The following is a 23,639-nucleotide window of genomic DNA, read 5'->3' as shown; positions in this document are numbered from 1 at the left end:
AAAAATATCTGAAGGTAAACATTATCATCATACCTGAATGTTACCAGATATAAAAGCTTATAAAGAAAACTTCTAAATATCAAGGAAAAGCTTTGATTGACTACAGCAATTCATCACCATGAGCACACTACTGAGAGCTCAGGACAATTCTGCCTCTGGTGTGTCAGGACAGATCACCTGGTGAGGACAGTGACCTTTGAAAAGCATGGGTCAGAAAACCTAGCAGACACATTTATCTATCTGTCCATCTATATTCAGTGATATTTTCTGGTACTATTTAGGACTGTTAAACTTGACAAACTTTCACTTGAAACAGGACAAAAATTCAGCAGCACATTATTTCCATACGCCTTGTATTTTCCATATATCCAACAGATAAATGACTTTTAAATCTTCCTTTTATTATCCCAGAAAGTTTTCCCATCTTACAATGTAAACTTCTACCTAAAAACAAAAGCAAGCTTTAGCCTGGTTTTAATTAAAAAGGTATAAAATGAACCTAATTAAATGCTTTACCAAAAGCTTGTTTATGTTCAAGTGCAGTTCCACATCACTCAAATAAGGCTTCAAATTATTTTAAGGGCACTCTTTAAGGCTATACTGTAACACGGGCATACTTGAAAGAATTAATATCTGAAACTAAATCAACTGCAGTTCAGTATATTTAGTCAAAGTGACAAGAGCCTTTGCAAAGACAAAACAGACATAATGCTGCAACAGCTGGAAAAGTAAGGTGACCTCGGCTATTTCAGAACATAATTGTAACTGGCAGAGAAAAAAAAATTTAAAAATCCCTGCTCAGTTTCTTCAAAAGACTTCTTTCAGCTATAGGCAGATGGAGTTCAAGAAAGAAACTAATTTAATCAAATCTTTTCCACACAAAAACACAGGCAGTTCCTGTGAGAGCACCAAGAAGCTCAGAGAAGCTTCACTTCAGCCTCCTACCAGGTGCTTTCCCTTTGAAGGCTTTTCTGCAAGACAGGTGGGAAAAGGAGCATCTCTTTCCAGTCTTGAGCACGCAAAGGCAGGTGGGAGAATGAACACTACTTCAAGGCAACATTAATTTCAGTATCACTGAAGTCTACGTTTTTGATCAGTAAAAACTAAAATTAAAACTAAAGTAATTGATCAGCATGATTCTAATATAAAGCATAGGTTACTTCTGAGGATTTTCAACCACAAACCACTACTACTAGACAGTGAAAAGTGTAGGAAATGGGCATACCTGATAGTAATCTCTGCTTCATCCCACTGGACCTTGGCAGAGGTACTGCCCTCTTTCACCACTCCCAGCAGGGTGGCATGACGGCCTGTTTGCTTGTGGACACATCGACCTCCAACTCTGAGCCCAGCATCCACTCCACCAATCACTGCTAGGACAGGCCACACCTCCACACAGAGCATCTTCAGCTGCAGCTCCGAGAGCTCCGCCAGGCCATGCCGGCTGTGCTTGCTTTTCTCCTCCTCTTTGTTTTCTTTCTCCTCTCTCACCTCATTCTCTTCTCGGCTTTGAACAGAGCGACTTTTCTTCAGTTTTTGACCTGCGTCCTTAAGGCATGCTTTAATTTTATCCAGCCTTTCCATCATTTTTTTATTGATGCAGTGTGTCCAGCGGTCTGTGCGATGCAGGATTCGAATGAGCTGGATTGTGGCTTCTGCTAGCACTGCAGCAACAGGACTACAGATGGGGTCACCAGGCAGCAAATCTCTTGGGGTCCCACGCATCTGCATGTCACAGATCTTCACCTGTTTGAAGAGAACAGTTTACAAGTTATCTTCCCAACGTACTTCAATAAGCTCTTCTTATAAATACTGGAGATGCCTGCTGAAGAGAAATAATAATTATTAGCACAGTCTTTTTTTTTTTTTTTTCCCCTAGGAAATCCACCTTAACACTGAGCAAAACCTCCGTCCTTCAGACTCAAGGATGCTGAAATTACATATTTCATGATTTCTCACACAAGACTATCTAGAAATCCTAATACTGTGCTCTCCTTGGTTTCTAAAGAATAGAATGTGTTGTGTAGAACATGAAGTCTTTAAATCTATTCTAAATACTAAAATACATTTAAAATTTACAATAGATTGTAAGAGTTAAACACTGTGTATTAGCAACGCATTTTGGCCAGTAATTCAAAGCAACACCATACAGGCTGCTCTGATGGATACTGACTTTACACAAGCCTAAACCAGTAAACCTCCACAGAAGAACATTTAAGTTACCTTCTCTCCTGGGTTACTGCTATAGAACATAACACAAGGATATAATTCAGCTGCATCCACATCTTCAAAAGCTAGTTTTGGCTCCTAGGGAAGAAACAAAACAAAAATCCCGCAATCTTAGAACACCTTAACAAGCAAAAATACGAAACATAACAAAGTTATGTCTGTATTATAAATCTTCTAATGTTGAAACCGCCATGTTTTAACTCTCATGCTTATCCATGCCATATTACCACTGCAAAATAGCCACCAAAAAACTAATTGATGTTAAATACCTCTCCATTTTTACCAAAGGAAATAGTTCTTGCTTCCATATCTAACACACATGTGATGAAATCTCCTTGGGTAAAGCTTGACAGAGTCAAAGTCTGCTCTCCATTGTGATAGAGGTTGCCACTGTAGGCTCTGTAGAGCCACATATCTGAGGTAGTACGATGGTTGAAGTCATGTACAGGCCAGCGAGACACTCCCACACAAGTGCCTTCATTGCCTCGGTTCTCCTTCACAATGTAGAACTAACAGGCAAAACAAACACACAGGGAAAAATGTCAGGAATATACACTAACACAACAAAACAATGAAAATCTTCCTTACACATACGCATGTCTACTTTTAACTGTTTTTCACAGAAGCTTTTAATGAGAAAAACAGTAAGTTTATATGGTAAAACCATGTTAAAAATCCCTCCAAATGATGTATTAAACACTGTTCTTGTCAGTCAGGCGGATGTGTCCTTTTGCACAAAAACCACATGCTTTGTAAAATCTTTTTATACAAAAAAAATCCTAAACCTACATAATTCAGCAGGTATGTTTTGCAGAACTGTACATGCATGCTGACTATGGACCTTAGGGACAATTACTGTTACCCCTAATAACACATAATACACGTTCACAGTCTAAAATCTGCATGCTGAAACACTCACATCCCACCACTCAAAAGAAGCCACAAACTCCCCCCTTGGGACTGAAAATCACAGAATGATTTAGGCCAGAGAAGATCCTTACAATCATTGAGTCCAACCACAAATGTAACACTACCATTTACTCAAGAATCATGTCATAAGTGGAAAGCACAGGCAGCTGCTGTTAATAAATCATAGCACACTTAGAAAACAATGAGAGAGAAGGTAAGAAATACACAATTATGCAACCTACCTTCCACTGGTAACACCCAGAAGTAACTCCAGTGGATGCTAAGCCATATCCTTTGCCTCCACTTCCATGAGTTAGAATCTGCCCATTCTCCACTATGCAGCACTGAGCTTTCTCAGGATCAAAGGACACTTCCTGGATGGGAAGATTCTCATCTTCATCTTCAGACTCTCCTTGCTTCTACCAGAAATAGGACAAAACATATGTGGTAAATGTAATTCAGCTGCATTCAGTCATGAGACAAAGTACAAGCACTGTTACCTGGAGCTTCATTTCTTGTTCTTTCTCTTTTATTTGAAATGCATGTTTGGCCTGGGCTATCGGAGTCTCCCACATGCAGTCAGACAGAAGTGAGAACAATCGTTCAACAACCTGGGGCATTGGGACAGAATTCAGATAATTTTAACTCCAATATGAGGACAACAGCAACATTATATAATTTTACTTTGTTTTATAGGTATAAACATCAAAATATTTAATGTTCTTAGATTAACAAGTAACTACACTGAGCCTTGCTTGATTTGGATTTTGAAACCTATGAAAAATATAGAAGTTTAAGAGACTTTCTGAGGAAATGTGAAAGTTTATAACAATATATAAAGACCTGAGCCATCTGATCATCTTCAACGCCAGATTCACAAGCAGGTAACACAGCTTCTAGTACATGAAGTGCGAGCAGTCTAGTCCTCAGATTGCCAACCAAGGGAACTCCTGAAGATGGAAGAACATGCCAATATCTTAAAGTTACTTCTGCTTCTGGCCTGCCCCTGGCTCCATGCCCCCAGTGCCCAGAGTGCAAACTCTGTACACCTGTACAGCAGTTGGTTTGAACTGTTAACACTCACTATGTAATACATGTTCTAAAAGGGCTTAGTTTTTGGAACCACGCTACAGAAATGCAAAGTAACCATGGAGCACATTTGACATGATCATACCTGAGCAACACTTCTGGGAAGCAATGTTAAGAAGGACTTCTGTCCACTTTGGAGATGCCATCTTGGACTGAATTGCTTTTGAAGACACAACTCTACGCAGGAAAACAAGAAAGTCTCCCAGGTGCAATTCTGCTGCACGTTGCTTTCGGAGGGCAGCTAGGAAGTTAAAGCAAAGTTTTCATTACAGCCTTAATATAACAACTTGAATAGCAGTCCTGGTTACTGGGAACCACCTGTTCTGCAGGTAAAAGCACAGCGATCAGTTATTATGTGGTGACTGGCTCTTAACCTTGGCTGGCTGGCTGGCAGGTGCCCACCAAGCAGTGCTCTCACTCCTGCTCCTCAACAAGACACGGAGAGAAAATAACATTAAACTTTTGTGGGTCAAGGTAAGGGAAGGAGACCTCTGTGAGAAGTCCTCATATTCTAATTCCTTATTAATTATCTTATTAATTAATCAGAGACAGCATTATTTATAAGTAAAGACAGTTAAAAGCATGAACAAAAACATATGTACACTTAAAACCGAGCTACAATTATAAATTCTTCAAGCACAATTTCCACCAAAATTCAAAATGCTCATTAAGGGATTGCAAGCTACCTAAGGATACCAGTATATCAGATAATCTTTTGTTGCAGCAGATTTTTCCATATGACACAGCAGAGTTACCTTCTTGCCACCCACTCAGACTATAAAACTGTGTAACACAAAGCAAGTACAATAATTTCCTGAATAAAGCTGTATTTACTTATAGTTTGAGATTTAGATAATTAAATTCCTATGACCACATTTATGAAAAATACCACAATCACCAATGCATTTTTCAAGGAAAACTGTACTCTCTTCCTAATTCCAAACCCAATGAAGTAATTCTTATTCTCAGCTTGCTCCTATCCTTGCAGTTTTGTGGATCAATTCCATATAAAGCTGAACTGAGTACAAAATCATTTGATGACTTTAATCTAATTCACAGAATTAAAAATGACCGAACAAAAACCAATACACAACAGAGTGGAAGAGGACCTCAGTATTCAGTGGTTTCTCCTGCTACATTTCCTGGTATTTTACAATTGTAACAGAAATTATGTAAGATATTTACCTCTGAAGTCTCTCTTCTCATTATCCCCATTCAAATCCACCTTTTTTGATTCCACTTCACCTTCCTCACCTTCCCCTTCTCCAAAGGAAGCCATCAGCATCACACCAGCTTGCGATAGCAAGTTCTTCAGCTGGCTGCATAATAAATCCAGCAAGGACTGTACCACCTTTGGGCTCAGTTTATCTGCATAGGTTCTGTACACACATGCACACAGAAAAAGTAAGAGGACTTGAGAGCTGATCTGAAGAACAATAATTGCAGCAGGTTACTTTTCCTTATCCTCCACTACAGGCGTAGATTATTTTTATTATTTTAACCCTATTTTTAAAACAAATTAAAATGGTCTCATCTTCGGAGTCAAAGGGTAAGTTTTCAGTCTTTTCCAGGGGAAAAAAGGAACACATCTGTTAATTAATCGTAATTCCACTGAAATTTCTAAAGATGGGGTGCTGTTTCCATGGGTTTGGGGGATTTTTTTGGTGTAGGATTATTGGGCTGTTTTACAGAACAGATTTGGCAGGTAAATGCAACGCATTGTGCAAAGACTGAAAGGAAGATGCATGTACTGAATATCAAACAATAGTCTTGCTTCAACTAGAAAATACTTTCTCCACTGGTGTTTTCTTTACTGATTAAGACTAAATACTTAAATATTGCTAGGACTTTGCATGCTGTCCCAGGCTCTAGCAGAGACGACTATTTCTCAGAAAATTATTTCATATTCTGAAAAGAAGCACAATGTCCTGCTCTGAGGAACTCCCACATTATCAGTATTGCTTTTACACAAATGATTTTTACACAGCAACAGAAAGTCTTATCACATCAACTGAACACACCTCCACACAAAGCTGAAGTGGACATCACTAGAATACAGCGTTTACAGACTACAAAGTTGTGACTGAACCTGAACTTTTCAGGTTCAAACACTAACAACTGAAAAATATTTGTTAGTCTTACATGCATCTTTCCTATGAATAATGTGACTACTCTTCCACCCAGCCCCTTTCACTTATGTATTTCTAAGCAACATTTTTTGTCCTTACATATTTTTCAAGGGTGCTGATAAGCTCAGTGATGAAGTTTCCTGAAAGCAAGGGACACTCACCCTGTGGTGATAGCCAGGATCTGCAGCAGTCTCGTGCTGGCTACTTTCAAAGCTGTGCTGAGCTGAGAAATCCCAGTTTTGGGCAGCAGCTGCAGGGGCTGTCCTAACATGGTGTCTGTGCCACACAGCTGGGACAGCACATTCAGCAGCCCGGTGGAAATGGCCAAGGAGACATCAACTGGCTGATAGTGCACACTGAGAGCAAATACTGTCACCAACAGAAGACGCTGTTGTGCTTCTAAGATTAAAATAAAGTTGTTTTTAATTAATAATATGTTCAGAGTAAGAATAATAAGACAGAAGATCAGCAGATTATTTTTTAAATATAATTTAATTAATTAAATTATCAAAGTAAAAGTGAGCCTTGTCAGACACTTTGAGGTAGTCTTTCTGATGAATCACTGCACTCTTCTTTAACTCAATGTAGCTCTGTGTCAAAACTGCCCAAGAAAGAGAAGCATGCACATCTAGTTTATAGTGATATATATGTTCTGAGACTAAATCTCAAACCAGAATATTCTCTCTAAGGCAAGGATAATTGGCTGAAATACTTCATTTGGTACTTGTTTCACACTGTTTCTCAAAGTGAAACACCAAAACGACCCAGATAAGAATAGCCACTGGGTTCTACCAACAAATGCAGATTTCTCTCTTTCACGAAAAGATGTCGGATAGATAACTCAGTGAATTCTGGTCACTAATACCAAAGTCTGCCTTGGAAAATATACAAGCTATTCTACTGTACATTAGAGAACATCTGGTTTGCAAATCTGCTTTTCACTTACCTATGTGATGCTTATTAGCTTGCAGAGCTCTTTCTAATGTCGCAGATAATTGCTGGTAAATTTTGTGCACAGCCACCTGGATTTCAATTTGAATACTCCTCTTGGCTGCTCTGATACCATCCTGGGCCAAACAAACAAATAACTATTATGAAAAATAAGACATTTTTATCACTGGGTTATTGAAACAGCAGAAACTGCTGAAGTACACACCTGGTAGTGATGCAATCTTACACTCTCTCCTTTGGCCCCTGCATGTCCTACAGTGCCCAGACCAAAGCAGCCAGCAAGAAACTGGAGTCTAACAGAAGTAAGCAGTGAAGAAGACTGAAATCCTGGTACTTGGCGGCTTCCCATTAATGGCACACAGCCTTTTTCCTCCATTCCTGATAGAAGCACCAAAATCTGATGAAGTGCTTCCAGACGAAGCTAAAAATAAAGGCAGGCAAAAGGCAATACTAAGTAAGTAGCCAGCACCCCTAGAAATGGAAACTGGATCATACTGAACTGTAAGCAAGGATGAGTGAGGTCACTGTTTTCTCCTTCACATATTTCTTTAAAATAGGAAATACTTTCAGTTTTGTTTTAGTTTGTTTATATAATGTCCCCAATTCCAATTAAAATATTTAACAGAAAAGAAGGAAAAATTACTTTAACAGAGAATTTGGACACTGTTTCAAAAAAAGTTCCTATAATGAACATAACATATGAAGAATAAGAACAGCAATTAAACTGAAATTTACCTCAGCCCTCAACTGCTGCTGCTCCATTGCAATTATTGATGCTTGTGGACTGGTGGACATACTTTCCTCTGGTTCCTTAAATCCTGGAGAGTTTCCCACATCTCCACTTACAAAACTGACAGCGTTTTCAATCAAAGTATGAACTCCAAGGGATCTTGAGAGATCAAAATCAGACTCAACAAATGAGTAGGAGGATGTGTATAACCAATCTCTGCTGTGTTTCAGTCGAACCCACGAGTCACTCAGAGATTCCATTTGACTGTGTATTGCTCCTAAAGGTACACAAAAGGAAGTCTCATCAAATCCAATTCAGGCAACACATTTTGGCAGTAGGTAAAGACTGAGCTGCTGCTGCTACTGACACAGGTGGAAAATGAATATTCATGTTAATTATACCATGCATTAAGCAACTTAGAGCAAAACACTTGATTTAAATTTAGAGCAATTTCCTTAAAGAAAAGGCCATATTTCCTTAAAATGTTAAGCACTATTGCAACAAGCTGACAAGCAAAAAAACAAAAAGAAGCCACTCAAACTGCTCAGCTTAAAGCTAGAACACTGAATAAAAATGCTTTGCAGCTAAATGACATAACAGTAAAGAAAATATTTTCTACCAACACAACTTAGGCACTTGGATATTTACTTTGAGGTTTAAACATAAATCAAGAGTGGTTTTAGTTTTAATCACTTCATTTCATAGTTTTGAAAAAGCACAGTGTTATTTCGAATGAAATATTTATGGAATTCATGACTGCAGAAGAGAACAGAAATCTTTTTTAGACTAATGGAGAACATTTACTTCGACTCAAGACAGATCCATGTATATTAAACACTGTCTAGAGTAAGTGCTAGATCTTTTTCATCTGACAGTTTCACAAGTCTATTTTCAAGTATTTCCTATCATCCACATGTCATTATCTGAAACTTTACTGCCACTAATAAATGGACTTCTTCAAATGAGCACTGGTCATTAGTCTGCAGTACTGGAATTTACCACCACAGGTTTGATCTCATTTCCCAGAGAGTTTTGCTAGAACTCTCTCTCTGGCATAAATGAGTGCAATGTCACTCAAGTCATAACTGATAGGCATCGGTTAGTATCTTCCTCCTTTTGTACGTGCTGCTTGTCCACTTGTACTTGCAAAGTATTACAAGAAGGCACACTCTGCTCAGAAGAACTTCCCATCTGTACAGAGAGATAGTGTCTTGAGACCTCTGTAGGAACCTAAATTGTATTTAAACTCACTTTGAAATTTTAGTTTGGATTATTTACTTAATGTACAAAAAAAGTTTAAATATTTATTTACCTTGTGTACAGTAAGTTATAATTTGGAGAATCACAACCTGCTCATAGTACTTGTACAAATCTGTATTATTTCAGTTTTAAACATCTTTCTGCAGGGTATCAGCTTCAAACATTATTAAACATCACCATTTTCAGGGAAAAGTCACACAGATTCATAGGAATTCATTTGTCCAAAGCTTGCTTTCATCAGTAAGGCTAAGTTCCAATGGTAACAGCCAGACCCAAAGTTCAGGGCCTCCTTTAAACACTGCCTACCTGCAGCAGCTGCTCATAGGAACAAGCAAAGACAGACACAGAGGTTTTGAACTTGGGGTAACTTTCCTAGCAACCTACAAAACTTTTTTCTTGAAGTAAAGACAAAATGCCATTATTCTCCAATGAGTCAGCATCTGTGGGTCACAATTTGCGCATTCATGTAATTTACAAATTCAAAATACCATGAAATTTTACTTCTCTTTTGTCAGCCAGGTTATTTAGCTGCCAAAAAATTAACTATCAGGGCTATAAATTACAAAAACCTTGTTCACATCCCATTTTGTTTTTAGTAAATACAGTTAATGTGCATTTCCATAGTACTCCTTATACTTCCTACTAAGCAGACTGCTATGGTTTCAGAAAGAATCATCACAGTACTGAAGTCATACAGACTCATGTTTATTTTGGATAATGCAAAGATCATGTTCAAACACTTCTTCTCAAAGTGCAATCTAATTTGCTAATCTCTGCTGCTTTACATAACACACTAAGACTCCATGGTTTACAGAGAACAACCTATTTTGTCATGTTTACTATGAAAAAATTTAAAGAAATTCTGTTACTCTATTTTACCTCAGTTTATACCTGGCAATAATATTTAAAACAAAAGACAGATTACCTTACTCTAATTTTAACATCAATTCTTAAAATAGTTGCTTTAAAGCTTTCTTTTGAAATCTAAGTTACATGGGGAAGTGGTCAGTGAGAAACATTAGATAAATAAGACGGAACAGAATGAATAGGTGCTAAAATTTTGGTTTCCTGTAGGAAGTGATTTCCTGGCATGTGTATGGTTAACAGAGCCCATGAGAGAGATAAATGAAGCCTCCGATTACCCACAGGAAGCACAGCTAAACCACTTCCAAGTCCACAAACACTGCCTACACAGCAACAGCTCTTTCCAAAAGCTCCATAAGCCCTTCAGCCTTTGTACAGCACGAGAGCTCAAAGCAGCCCACAGTGACTTCCTTCCACCTGCTCCACACTGGACTACGTTACAGCACAGAATCAGAGCATTTGTAAAGAAAAAAAAAAACAATTCCAGTGGCTTAAATCATAAACTTTATGATTTAAACCTTCAGCACATTTACAGAACATCAGAGGAAAATTTAGTTTTGACAGGCAACAAATCTCATAAGAAACTCAACCATGTATTAATAAAACCCTCCATGAATTCATATTTGAAGAAAGGATGAGATCTTAGCTAATTAAGACCTTAGCAAGAATGTTTAAATGTTAGACCAATGTAAAATTGTTTCTAATTTGGAGAAAAGTGCTATGATTATGAGTTACAGATTAAATGTAAAATAATAGAAGTTATAATTCAAAGGAGAGAGTTTAAACACAAATATGGCAAAAAATCAAAGGAGCATACTTCAGAACTAAAAATGTTTAACCATTAGGGCACAGAGAAATAAAAGTAATTTTTTCCCTATTGAAGACGCTACATATCAACAGAAGAATCAAACGTGTAACTACATTGGAGCTCAGTTTGATTCTGTGTAACATCAATCACACAGAACTGATTGCGGTACAGCGCGTCCAGAAGCCTCTACAACCACATGAACAGAGCTGCATGGACGAATAAACCTGAAGTTTACAGGTAAAAGAGAAGTTTACTTGTCCTTATAAGCCAGCTTGTAATAATGAGTTTTCTAAATGAATGTGGCACAGATGCAATGCATATTTATAAAACCAAAAATATGTAGGGAAGCTATAGAGATAAAAAATAAACATGCCATCAGTTACTTGCTTGAAGCTCTTCTTTTTTCTGGGGCTCAACTGGCCAAAAAGGAGTAAATACACTACACCACACAAGAATCAGAAGACAAAAGCAGACATTTGAAACAGAAAGTAACATGCTCATAAAATCTCTGCCTCATATTATTCTGACTTAAACAATCAGTCTCAATCAATACAATATACCAAGCACCAGCGAATGAGGAAAAAATGCTATATGTTTGACATGAATACAGCCTAGATAACAGTCTAAATTCTCCACCTTCGAGGAAAAAAGAAATAATCCCCTGTAGCACAGCTGTATACATTCATGTGTGTATTCTTGTACATTCAAGTCCCTTCCTTAAGCACGATTTGTCAGTTTTCAAAGGCAGAATTCATTATTGCAAGTACACTAAAATATTTCAATTCAAATTTGGAATTCAGTTAAGTTGCTGGATTTTTTGAGTAGCCCAGTTGTGTCAGTAAGGCACAGCAGTACACACAAGTACATTGAAATTCACTGAGTTAAGTTGTAGGTGATGAAAAGCTGATAGTGGAGGACGCTCTCTCATTTGTAGCTGTTTATGACTGCCCTGCTGGCTGTGCTTTCCTTACTGCAGTGTACCTAAAGTGAGGTACAGCATCCACAGTACACAACATGTACAACATATGCAGGCACACTCTCTGGATCTGCAAAATTGAATAAAATAATCTAAGCAACAGAAAAAACAAAGGACTTAGATACAAGGGGAAAACAACAATGTGCTGTTCATCATCCCTTACTGCAGAATTACTCAAAAAGACTTTTCCTGTAGGGATGGATGGAAAAGTTTACTAATACAGAAATAACTGAATAATAGCAAGGAACATGATACTCAGATGATCGTCAGGCTAAAGCAGGGATAGCCCAGTTCTCTTTCTGAACAGACAGACTAAATTAAGAAGCCAATTAGAATAAAGACTTGACTGAGTGGATCATTAAGGTAAAAGAGAATGTTTTCCCTTCCATACTCATACTCCAAGACCATAGGAACTCATAGTATTATCTCCTTTATTGGTCACAGCACACTACAAGAATGAAGATAAAACTGAAGGGGATCACAAACATCCATAGCTGACACTGACTGCACGGTGCTGGCCATGTGACAATGGGTGGACAATCCAAAAAAGCAAGTTACACCCTCACCAAACACTGGGACATGCTTCAGTACTAGGAGATTACTAGGATTCACAAAACAGACAGGTCACAAGAGACAAAAGACCATAAAGAAGACCACTGAGCTGATCTTTTCCTGACCCTGACAGATGTTGGAAGAATGTTTCCCTCTAGGTGCACCCTGCATTCTCTGACTCTGGCACTGGTTATCAATAAAAACTGGCATATATATCATCCAGCACAAGCAGACAAGCTTTCATTACTGTGTGCTGACTCCCAAGGAAGTCTTCCAGTACCAAAACAGAGGCATCTGTACATATTGTGACAGCTATTTGAGCTGCTTTTTTAGGTTCTGGACAGATTGACTGTCTCTCCTGTTTCTCCTCAGTGTTCAGACCTGGTAGAGAATGTTCTTGCTGTAATAAAAGTTTTGATGAAGTCAAGTCTTGCACTATTCCTCACTTCCTGACGTTCACGACCAAAGCAACATCAACCTAAGCAACAGCCCAGGAACCATGAGACATACTGTACTTGAGACCAAAGAGACATATTGTACTTGAGACCAAATCCAGGATCATTTCCTAGGTTACTTTTAGGACACAGAGGATATCAAATAGAGTTCCATGTCAGAGTAATGGCAAAGCTAAAAATGCTGACTTCAAAGAATGTCCTACAGATCAGGAGTTGACAGAGGCCTTCTGATAGATCTTCTAACCCTGAGGATGCCATGATACATCTGCTGTCACAGTAAATGTAGCTTTACAAAAGCATTTCTTTATTTGTTCAACTGTTTCAAATGATGATGCATGGACAAGGCATCTCTTCCACACTACTTAAATACTGAAATCTAATGGGTGCTGCCACTGACAACATCCATTAAGTCAATTCCAAATGACTTTAAAAGGTATGAAACCTCTGAGTACTGTGCTCAATGATGAAGCCTTTTAAACCAGAACTCTTACCTTACCCCACAGTATCGAGGCTCCTGTTACTGAGGCATATCGTAACTCAACCTAAAAAACACGTTTGCACAGTCCCATGTTTTTTAAAGATACAGAAGACCTGAGTCATGATTCTCAGACAGATTCTGCATCATTCAGATGGAAATGGGACTTTTTAGTCCCTCTGTCACCTTCTATCAAGGAGCTCAGTGAGATTCTCCAGTATGAAGCAGTAACAGAGCAATAGAAAGCATGGTTGCTTGGTTCTGTAGGCATGCTGGTGTTCAAAGGATGCAAAGTAAAGCAGTGTCTTCTGAAAGAAATTTCTCCAGGTTCCAGCATATTTTATGGTAAACATTTGTTGTTAGCACAAGAATAGAATGTTCCACATAAACTTCTCTCACAATATTTTATTCCTGAAGTCACATGAGTGAAAACAGAATGCATGTTTCTGATCCACTTAACAGAAAAACTCACTTGTTTCAAAGGAGCATTACAAGTCTAGAAACCAGAATGAAGAGTTATAACCAAGAAAGTACTATAACCAAGCCACAAAGCAACGGAACTTCACACAATACAGAGTAGGTAACAATTATTTTAAATCTCAATTTACCTGTTATGTAACTGCAAATATAGTTTAACTTAAGAAACTCTAACATTTATCTGGTTAGTATTCACTAGGTAAACAACAGAACTTACCCCTCTTCCTGTGTGATGCTGCCAAATCCAAATCAACATTCCGTCTTCCACTCTAGATTAAAAGATTAATAAAAGCCTCATTTCCTCAGGTGATCATATGCAGCGCATAATATTAGAGTATTTACAATTCATCCCTCACCCATAATAGTGAGACAGTTAACACAGCTATAATTATTTCAAATTTGTTTTTTACCATTAGTGCTTTCTCTTAACAATGATGAATTAATGTACCAAAACATAGTGCTAAACAAATGTTTCAGACGCACTTCCCATCTAAACAGTCTATTGACAATCCCTAAATACATCATGCTGATTTACCTACCAGTGAATAACCTTCCTCATCTGATTCAGGCTGAGACAAATCAGACTCACTTCTTGACTTCATCAGTCTGTAGCTTGAGTTTGCATGGATTGAGCGACTTTCTGCTGTAAGACTTTCACTCCTGCTTTCAGGTGCACACATGTTCAGATGCACACACAAGAGAAAAAAAAAGCTGGTATTACATAAAAGGTAAGAGTTGATAGCCAAATTTAATAGATGCCACCGTTTTACTGGGAAAGAGTCTATCACAGAATACCACAAGACCACATTAAAGAGGAAAAGAGTGGTATGATGGCTTTAATTATGTTTATAATGGTTATTTATGACAAAGTAAACTTTGTTACTTCTTAACAGCCTTACTGGTCAACTGAACAAATGTCAACCTCCAATGAGTGAGTGCTCTAGGGCCTTGGTAAGCATTACTCAAAGTAAACAGAAATACTCTGAGCTGAGAGAACAAGAAACAGAGTAAGTGGGTGAAAAAGCACTGAACTTATCAAAAACCCACCCATAAAATGCATCCTAAAGTTGATATGCTGGAGATAAAAGCTATTTTGACAATGACAGAGGCAGCCACCCATGCTTTAGGGACTGGATTTCCAAAAAGAGGCAAAAAGAATAAAAGGGTACCGAATACATAAAATTTTCCTCTTAGATATCTTAGTACCTTTCCCATCAATATCTTAATTTAAAATATCAAAACAGGATATCTAACAAGTCTTACCCATGCCTATGGTAGGAATATTTATAAAAGTCAATCATGAAAAACATTTTTGTCATAATAGGGTTTGAATCTTTTGTCTTAAACATACACAATTTTTAAACATTCCTATATAGGACATTGTCACAGTTCAAAACGCCACAAATATGGTAAAAAAATCCAAACACAAACAAATTACAGGAAAAATAAACTATTTTTCCAAGTGCCTCATGCTATCTGTACACCTGATGATCTGAACAATTTATCACTAAGCCCAACTTTGAAACTTAAATAGGGTCAACACAGAATAAAACTCTTCAGGCTAGTTAGCATGGCCAAGGAAAATTGAGAAAAATCATTATTTTCAACAGAGGCATAACACTACTCTCAGCAGGAATTTTCTTCTAAAAAAACTGCAATAATCCTCAGAGGAAAACTGGGGGTGTATAATCAATTCTAAAGGCAGCAGAGAAGAGTTAACCACGGTGCAGTCAGCAAAGCCCACCTGGTCATGAGCCCGATGCCCTCCGGACCAGCAGAGGGAGGCTGCTGGAGCTGCCCATCCTCCCTTCGCTTCTGCAGCTCCTCAATGACAGGGCTCACGCCCAAGATCAGCAAGGCACATCTGTGGATCACAGAGTTGCAGGCAGCAGTGTACACATCCTGCCCTTCTGTCAGATCAGTGCTGATCCTTCGTTCCTGCTGGGACTGAGTAGGTGGATCATCAAGTCTAGTCCCTGTCCCCGTGCTCATCCTATCTCGATCCCGACTGCGAGCTACTTCACGGGCTGATAGGAAACATTGAAATATTTCTGTAACATGCAACACAAAAAGAAAGTCTTAACTTCTAGACAAGGACACAGAGAATAAAATATTCATCTACATCTTGGGTCAAAACGGCCCCACTATAAGGAATAACTAATATTTTTCTAACAGTAAAATAATACGATAATAATACAGTGCCATAAAAGAAGTCACACAAACAAGTTAAATGAAGCATTTGCACAATGTTAATTCAAAAATGAAGGACAATGCACTTCGACAGAACACCAAAACTTTGAGTGTCTTACTGCAAACCATCTTCTGTTTGAATAGCATCAAAGAGAAAGATTATTTCACATTTGCCTTTTAGTAGATGCATATAAAATAATGCTTCTATAAATCGGTTATTGCAGACACCAGAATATCTCCAATTCGATGCTGGAACAGTTTCAGGCTTTTATTAGCTTTGGGCAGTACAATGAAGATTCTATCAGAATTCTTAGACTACACTTTACTTAATGCGGCTGTAGCCTAAAGGATCAGAGTCTTCTGAAGAGTACATGTGAGAAACCTCCTCATCTATGTCCAAAGAACTAAAGTTCTCTTGATTTAATCATTTTAATTTTAAATGTTCAGGTCCCCTTTGGAAAGGCAAAGGTAAAATTAAATACTTCCTTCACTGATATGAATAGAACTCCACAAGTAAGGCTCAGCATCCCTTAGGAACACAAGTGAGAGAGTCATCTTCCTACTTATTTGTGCATGTAACACTATTGTCTGTCTGGATGTCTCTGGATACATTTCCTTTATTGTACCCAGAAGCCCTGTCCAGGTGAGAGCTCTGAGCATTTGCCCAAAATAACTGCAAATCAAGCAGTCAAACATACTGAATGTACTGAGCAGGAACCACAAATCAGCTTATGAATAGTCACTTCAGCTCCACTGCACTGTCCATGGAACGACACATCCTAAAAAACTAAAGGTGTAACATACGTTCTGGTCAATAAGGTCCCAAAGAGAAATGTGGGAGTCCTAACAGGGAACTGTCAGCAAAACAAGAGATGACAGCAGAGACTGGAAAAAGATTAACGTTCTAACAGTATCCAGAGGAACAATATTTAGAAAAGAAAACGAAAATTGTGCAGCTATGGAAAAGAGTTCAAGTCAGCCAATTTCATTCTTTAAGCTATATGCATTCTACAGAAATGTTCCAAGGCTAACGTAAACGCTGTCTTGCAGAACACTCAGTTCACAACAGAGAAAAAAAACCACCTTGTGCAACTGTCTGTTGCTTTATTGAAACTGCAAAAATTAAGGGTTAACTACCCCTCAAGCTGGACTACAAGCCCAAATCAGTGTAACAACACTGATTTGAAATTTTGTGAAATTTACTTTTTTCAAGATATCTTCTGAAGAATTAAACAAGACATTTACAAGGCCCAGGAAAAAATATGGCAAATCCTGCTAAAAATACCGAACTCTGACTAGCACCTCCACATTTTTAAGAGCAGAGATATTCAAAGGCAGACATGAATTCCAGCACAGTCCACTATTATCAAGAGTTTTGTTTCCAAACTTCAGAATAACATTACCCTTCAAAGCTTACCACGTAAAATAACAACACATACAAACAAAGCCAAAATTCTGTATCTAAATACTGATGAAAACTCAGAGATCTAAGGATGAGAACCTTAGAAAAAACAAGATGAAACCAAGTAGTCTTGTAGACAGTGCATATACAAGTGCTGGTATATGTCAGATGTCCTGCATTGCAGCAAACTAGCTTAGTATTCACATTCCTTTGTATCTACACACTTTTCTGAACCACAAAAATTACTAATATCATTGTATAAAAACAAACCTCTCAAAATGTTTATGCAGACAGATCTTCCATAATCTTTAAAATATTTTTTTTTTATTTTACCTCAGAGAAAAAGACACTGTCCTTCCAAAGGACATGGCATTATTGACACATATGACATTATATTGACACACATAGTACTTACTACCCGCTGTCATAACTTCATGCTCTCTTTCCTCCTCTTCATCTTCTTGTTCTGGGTGTCCTTCCTCTCTGTCACGTTCTGCCTGCTCCTCCATTTCTGCTTCTTCATCAATTGTACGAGTAAAAGAATGTTCTTGAGTATCAACATCAGCAGATTCTTGATTATCTAGCATCTTGATAAAAAAAACACACATGCAGTAAAATTAATTCTCACCAAAACAAAAGATGTATGTACAAGGACACAGGTATTGAATAATAAGAGACTTCTTCCTATCAAAAAATACTTTCGATATTGCGTGAAATAAACAATGACAGTTGTTAACATTCAAGGTTTTAAATACTTAAGCTGGAAAATTTAATTTTCCTTTTGTAACCATGGCTCAGATGATCTGCAGAAAAATGTCTCCTTGTAGTGCTTACTTAGACACTGTGGTAAAACTCTGACATTTCAGCACCAAAGCCTTTAGAAACCATAAGCTTGGGTATACCATGCAAAAGTAAACCAGATACTTTTTCCAAATGGCATTAAATCTGAAGCAACAAATCTACTGCATATATCAGATTTACATCTGTAAGTTTGAGGATTTCTGGGAGTAACAGAACTGACTGCAAGCACACCCAATACTTTCAGAAGTGCTGAGTCTCTTGCAGCTATGTTAAACCCCTACCCTGAGAAAGGAAGTGGGCAAGATACACACGTAATATTAATCAAAAGCAGGACACACATCTACACTATTTTAAAGTGCACAAATGGTGCTTTAGAATACATCTAAAAAGCCTCTTAATCCTGATGTTACATAAGGATTTTGTTCATAAAAATACCTTCCTTGTAGATTGTAAATCATAATTAAATATCCTATCAGAGAAACCTGCTCTAAGGACTGCTTTGTATTGCCAAACAGTCCCTAACCCTGTAATTCACTGAACATGTCCACCATTAATGCCGATATGGCTTAATAAAATTTTTCAGAAGTCGCCACTTTCAGGCCCAGTGCTCTTGTATCAAACATTCACATAGGGCTGACAAGTTGCTCTAAAGTAATGTTAGGACTAAGAAGATAATGTGGCAGTGCAGGAAGGAAGAAGGCGTAGGCAAGGAAGGGGAAGAGAGAGGTTCATAGAACAGAGGCCCAGATAACAAAGCTGGATTCAGGAATAGCAGCCAGACAAAGCTGTGGCCTGCTCAACACAGCTGAGCCATCTCCAGCTGTTTCTATGTGCTGCAGGGTTTCTATGGCCCACCATTCTAGAGATGGGAAGAGAGGGAAATCAAGCTCGAGGCTGGGCTTGGGTCAAATGATGCCAATCAATCACTTGCTTTAATATCACATACTCCAGACAAATGGACTCCTAATTATACCCTGCCCATTTTCATTTGGAAACTCATTAAGATTTTTCAACAGGATAGAAAAAAATACTGTAAAAGATAGATAATAAATAATAAATACTGATAGAAAAAAATTATGTAATATTTTCTTAATAGCCAGTAAAGCCAGAAGAACTGCAAAGAGATGCAGAGCCTTACCCATCTGTCTCTGGAGGATGACCTGGTCTGAATAAGCTCCATGTTCTTGCAGGCAAGCAAGCGACTCCGAACTTTATACACACAGCGGTAAACTTCTGCCAAGGCCTTGCCAGGCTGGTACCTATAGAAAATCACACCCAAGCCAGAAAAAAAACCCACATGAACTTCTTTTCAAAAAGTCAAGCTGAACTTTTAAAAGCAGCTTTAAGCTACTTGCCTGCTCTCACCACAAGCTTGACTAAGTAAACTGGTGTGTTTCAGAAGAGCTGCAAGGACAAATCTCGACACAGTGTCTAGGAGTGATTCATTACTTAGAGTTGCAGTATCCCAATCTGAAAATAGAAATGATTCATCAAAACTAGCTACTGTTCCCAAAAAAACAAAAATATTTGTTTTTTCAATATTGTATTCAATATCTTGAGCCACTTAAGTTCCTTTTTTTCTGAGGAACTGACTTGTTAATTTAAAAAAAAAAACTTTTCCCCACTTTAAAAAGAACCATTATGAAAATAATATTGCTCCACTATGAAATAACTGAACTGCCAAGCAAACCTTCACAAAGCACCAGAATTTTCCACATGGAAATTAAAAGTTACTGTCCCCCTTTTTCAAAAATATGTTTATAATATATTTTTCTGTTAAATGTTATCTACAAATCCTTATGAACTGCTGTAGAAATGACAAAACGTACCTGGCCATAGGTAAGTCTAGTCTAACACACCTGCTCCTCATCAAGTTCCATGACTGCCTGTGATGCTATGCTAACATGACCATACAACTTCCAGTCAGGTGAACAGAGCAGACCCACATCAACTTCTAAGGAACCCAGTTCCACAGCCTAAATTATACAGATCAGCTCATTCAACTCAGATTGTGCAAACAGATAACCAGCACTGTTTTAACTGGAATTCTCACTTCAGTGGAATCTCACAACAGAATTCCCTTGCGTTGTTCTCAACAGGCACACAACACAATTTGCTCTTTTCTTCATCTAACTCAGCTTGGCCATACCTACAGAAAATTATCTCTGGATGCAGCAGTTACAGTACAATTTACAGTGCTCAGTGGATCTCATTAAAATGATCCTGGAAAGCTTGAGCAGGAAATCCAGATTTTAGGCAATAAACATGAAAAACTATTACTACTGTAAGACCAGCCACCCAGAGACTTGAAAAACAAAGGATGACTTACCCCTTCATTCCATTCCTAACATATTTTACAAGTTACTTTGCCTTCCCTCATCTTCTCCCCTTTAATTTTTCTTTTTTAATTGCAAGTTTCACCCTGCTCTACTCAGAAAATAGGAAGAACAACAACTCACTAAGCAAACAAGTTTCTTCTTACCAGCTCAGAGGGGAAAACAACATTGAACTACATGTTTGCCAAGCACTAAAATTAGTGTCAAAAGTAAGTAACAGAAAAATAAAAAAAAAGATCACGGAACATAATAATAAATTAAGTTTACCATGCTGTAGAATTAAAAATCATTGCAAAAGAAAATACAGAATTATGCTAGGAGCATAGCTGGAGGATTTAACTTACTTGCAACATACACAGGTATTTTCAACACCTTACCTTTACTGACAGCATAGTCCTGCATACTGATCCAGAGACTCCTTGCCGGCTCTTTTGTACAACCCAAGGCCAAATCAACAAAGACTGTGATCTCTGGTCTCAGCTTATAATCAAAAGGCTTCTGCTCCTCATTTCCAGACAGGGCCACTTCTAACAAGGAGCTCATGCATTTGTCTAACAGAATGGAAACATCAAAGAAATTAAAGTCTGCAAATTTTGAGGATTACACACACCTATCTAAAAGCATTTAAACCACCTTTCACCTTCCTCCTAGTTAAAAAAAAAAATCAAGACATATTGTCCCGCCTCAAATTCACCTTACATAGGGAAGTGACTTAAAATACAATCTACATAAAACCTGTGGAGATTTAGAAGCATTATGCAACTATTCTTCAAGAGCATAAATCCATATAATTAATTCCACCAGAACTGCAAAGCTATACACTTGCAACTACTGCTTGGACCCATTTCAAAACACTCTCTTTTAAGTCTTGAAGTAGTCTACTCAGAACTGGAGGGAGGAGGAGATGTGAACTAAGAGGAACAGTGCACAAAGAAGCAAGTGCTCCATTCACTGAAGGGATGACAGGAACTCCACTGCTGAGTTGTTGATAATTCTGGTAGATCATGAAGAATGACGTTTGCTATTAATAGTATTGTTTCTAAATAATAAAAAATCATTTTGCAATTAGAATAAAATAGAAGAGATTTTTCCAAGAAATAAAATTAAAAATCGAGTTCCTGGAGTGTAAAACATTTCCAAATAACTGTGCCAAGTCTGTAGTCTTTTACTGAGAAATTGTGATTTTTTTTTTCCTGTATGCATTTCCAAGACCCCTTATGAACTACATCATAACTTAAATTACCTCTTTGAACTTTTTGTTTTACTACAAATAGACAGGAATATTGGAAGGCAAACCTTAAATACAGAGACTTCTTCAAACATCATCAGAAATTTCACACCTGAACTCGTATTTACACAGACCATGAGGTGCTGGCACTGAACAGCTCACCTAAATGAGGAATATCCATCTCCACTCCATCGCTGAACAGTGGGGTTTTGAGCCAGTAGGCCGTATCCTGCTCCTCGGGGGACACTGGAGGGCCCTGCAGCATCCCCCCCAGGCAGCGCCCAATGAGCAGGGCCACTGTCCTCTCCAGGTCCACCAGCCACACCCACGACTGGGCAGGCTGCGGCAGGGGAACACCTGTAGGGTCGATCAGCTCAGGGCCACCTGCAAGTTTTCACTGCCAGGTTAGTCACCCATGCTCAAGTGTCACAAACAATTCCAAAATTCCAAAGCTAATGGCAGATCTTGTTAATATTTCCCAGTTAATCACAATTTTGCCCCTCAATCAGCAACCTTCCAACTGAAGAAACAGCAGCTAGGACAAACAGATCACTGAACATTGGAACTACAGCACAGCAGAGGCCACCACCATTCACCGCACAGCTGTCATGCAGTAAAGGCTCTTTTAAACTCTGCCCAAGAACCTGCTTTGTTCTAATACATCTCTGTGTTCTGATAAACATGTATAGATTAAGGATACAACCAGAAACAGCACTCAAAGCAGAAAAAAAATTTCACAGCAAGGAATATTAATATATTAAGAAAATTGAAAAGGAGATGTAGCAAGACACATAGTTTAAAAAAATAGCCATCTTAAAAGGGAGAGCTAAATTCTACTATAAAATGTGCCAGTGTTTATTTTTCAGATTAAAAGCATGTTTGTTATTACACTTACCATGAAGAGGCCACTGTAATTCCTGGTCTTCCAAAAGGGCTGCAGCAGGCAAGAGTCTGTTGAGACGATCTAAAGGTGGCAGCAGATCCAGCAGGTAACTCAGCAGAGGCCGAGCTACTGACACTGGCAGCAGCAACAGTGAGTTGACAATTTGAGAGAGCATACTGCCAGCAGCTGATACATAAATCACATCTGCAGAGAAAAACAGAACCTGAATTAGTTTCAGTTATGGAATTATGTATGCACAATTTAACAAGTCAAGGAATTGCATCTCAGCTATCTTAGGATGTCTTAAACAATAAAGATTGAATTGATGGGTTTGTTTAATAATTATTAATATTTTATTTTAGTTACATATTTTTCAGTAATCACAATTATTGTACTTTTAAAAAGAGAAATCTAGAACTAATGAAACTGGAACAATAACGAACACTCTGTATGCTGTTCACATTAACATTCTGGAGTGAAGGTGAACAGAATGGAGAATTCACAATCTCCAACCTGTGCTTCTCCTGCACAAAAAATGTCCTATCAAAAACATGAACCAGATGCAATTCCTGGGTATACACCTCATCTCCTTCTTTGAGGGGAGACTTGGGATGCCTAATTTACACAGATATAGGAAAAAGAATAGATTTTTTTAATTCAAACCTGAGAAAAAAAAAAGTGCCCTAAGGTTACAGAGCCATCATTACTGATTTTTCCATGGACAGTTACCTCTCAGTTTTTCCCCAACACTACCATTCCAGGAGCTTTCCTTAAGCAGTGTTGCAGAACGGGAATAGATATCTGTAGCATGAGGCAATAAAAGCTGAAGGTGTTTGTGAAGCAGTGCCACACTGCTAGAATTCTAGAAGGAAAAAATACAAGAGTAGTTCTGTAA

The 23,639-nt window shown here is 38.1% G+C and overlaps 1 protein-coding gene across 1 annotated transcript in view; it reads right to left on the bottom strand.

Annotated features, from left to right (window-relative positions):
- HERC1 (HECT and RLD domain containing E3 ubiquitin protein ligase family member 1) overlaps positions 1 to 23,639 on the bottom strand; it is an 83,205-nt gene that overhangs the window by 32,365 nt on the left and 27,201 nt on the right. The window contains 22 exon segments of the mRNA XM_066328792.1: positions 1,226 to 1,746; positions 2,224 to 2,307; positions 2,499 to 2,738; positions 3,381 to 3,557; positions 3,639 to 3,749; positions 3,982 to 4,088; positions 4,313 to 4,468; positions 5,413 to 5,606; positions 6,518 to 6,755; positions 7,303 to 7,423; positions 7,513 to 7,728; positions 8,043 to 8,314; positions 14,122 to 14,173; positions 14,444 to 14,564; positions 15,649 to 15,955; positions 17,912 to 18,083; positions 19,436 to 19,556; positions 19,653 to 19,767; positions 21,011 to 21,184; positions 22,024 to 22,245; positions 22,757 to 22,948; positions 23,474 to 23,606. Of these exon segments, the coding sequence (XP_066184889.1) occupies positions 1,226 to 1,746; positions 2,224 to 2,307; positions 2,499 to 2,738; positions 3,381 to 3,557; positions 3,639 to 3,749; positions 3,982 to 4,088; positions 4,313 to 4,468; positions 5,413 to 5,606; positions 6,518 to 6,755; positions 7,303 to 7,423; positions 7,513 to 7,728; positions 8,043 to 8,314; positions 14,122 to 14,173; positions 14,444 to 14,564; positions 15,649 to 15,955; positions 17,912 to 18,083; positions 19,436 to 19,556; positions 19,653 to 19,767; positions 21,011 to 21,184; positions 22,024 to 22,245; positions 22,757 to 22,948; positions 23,474 to 23,606 (4,046 nt within the window).

This window comes from Sylvia atricapilla, chromosome 13 (genome assembly GCF_009819655.1).
Source record: "Sylvia atricapilla isolate bSylAtr1 chromosome 13, bSylAtr1.pri, whole genome shotgun sequence".
NCBI classification, from domain to species: domain Eukaryota; kingdom Metazoa; phylum Chordata; class Aves; order Passeriformes; family Sylviidae; genus Sylvia; species Sylvia atricapilla.
This window is presented reverse-complemented; position numbering and strand designations above follow the sequence as displayed.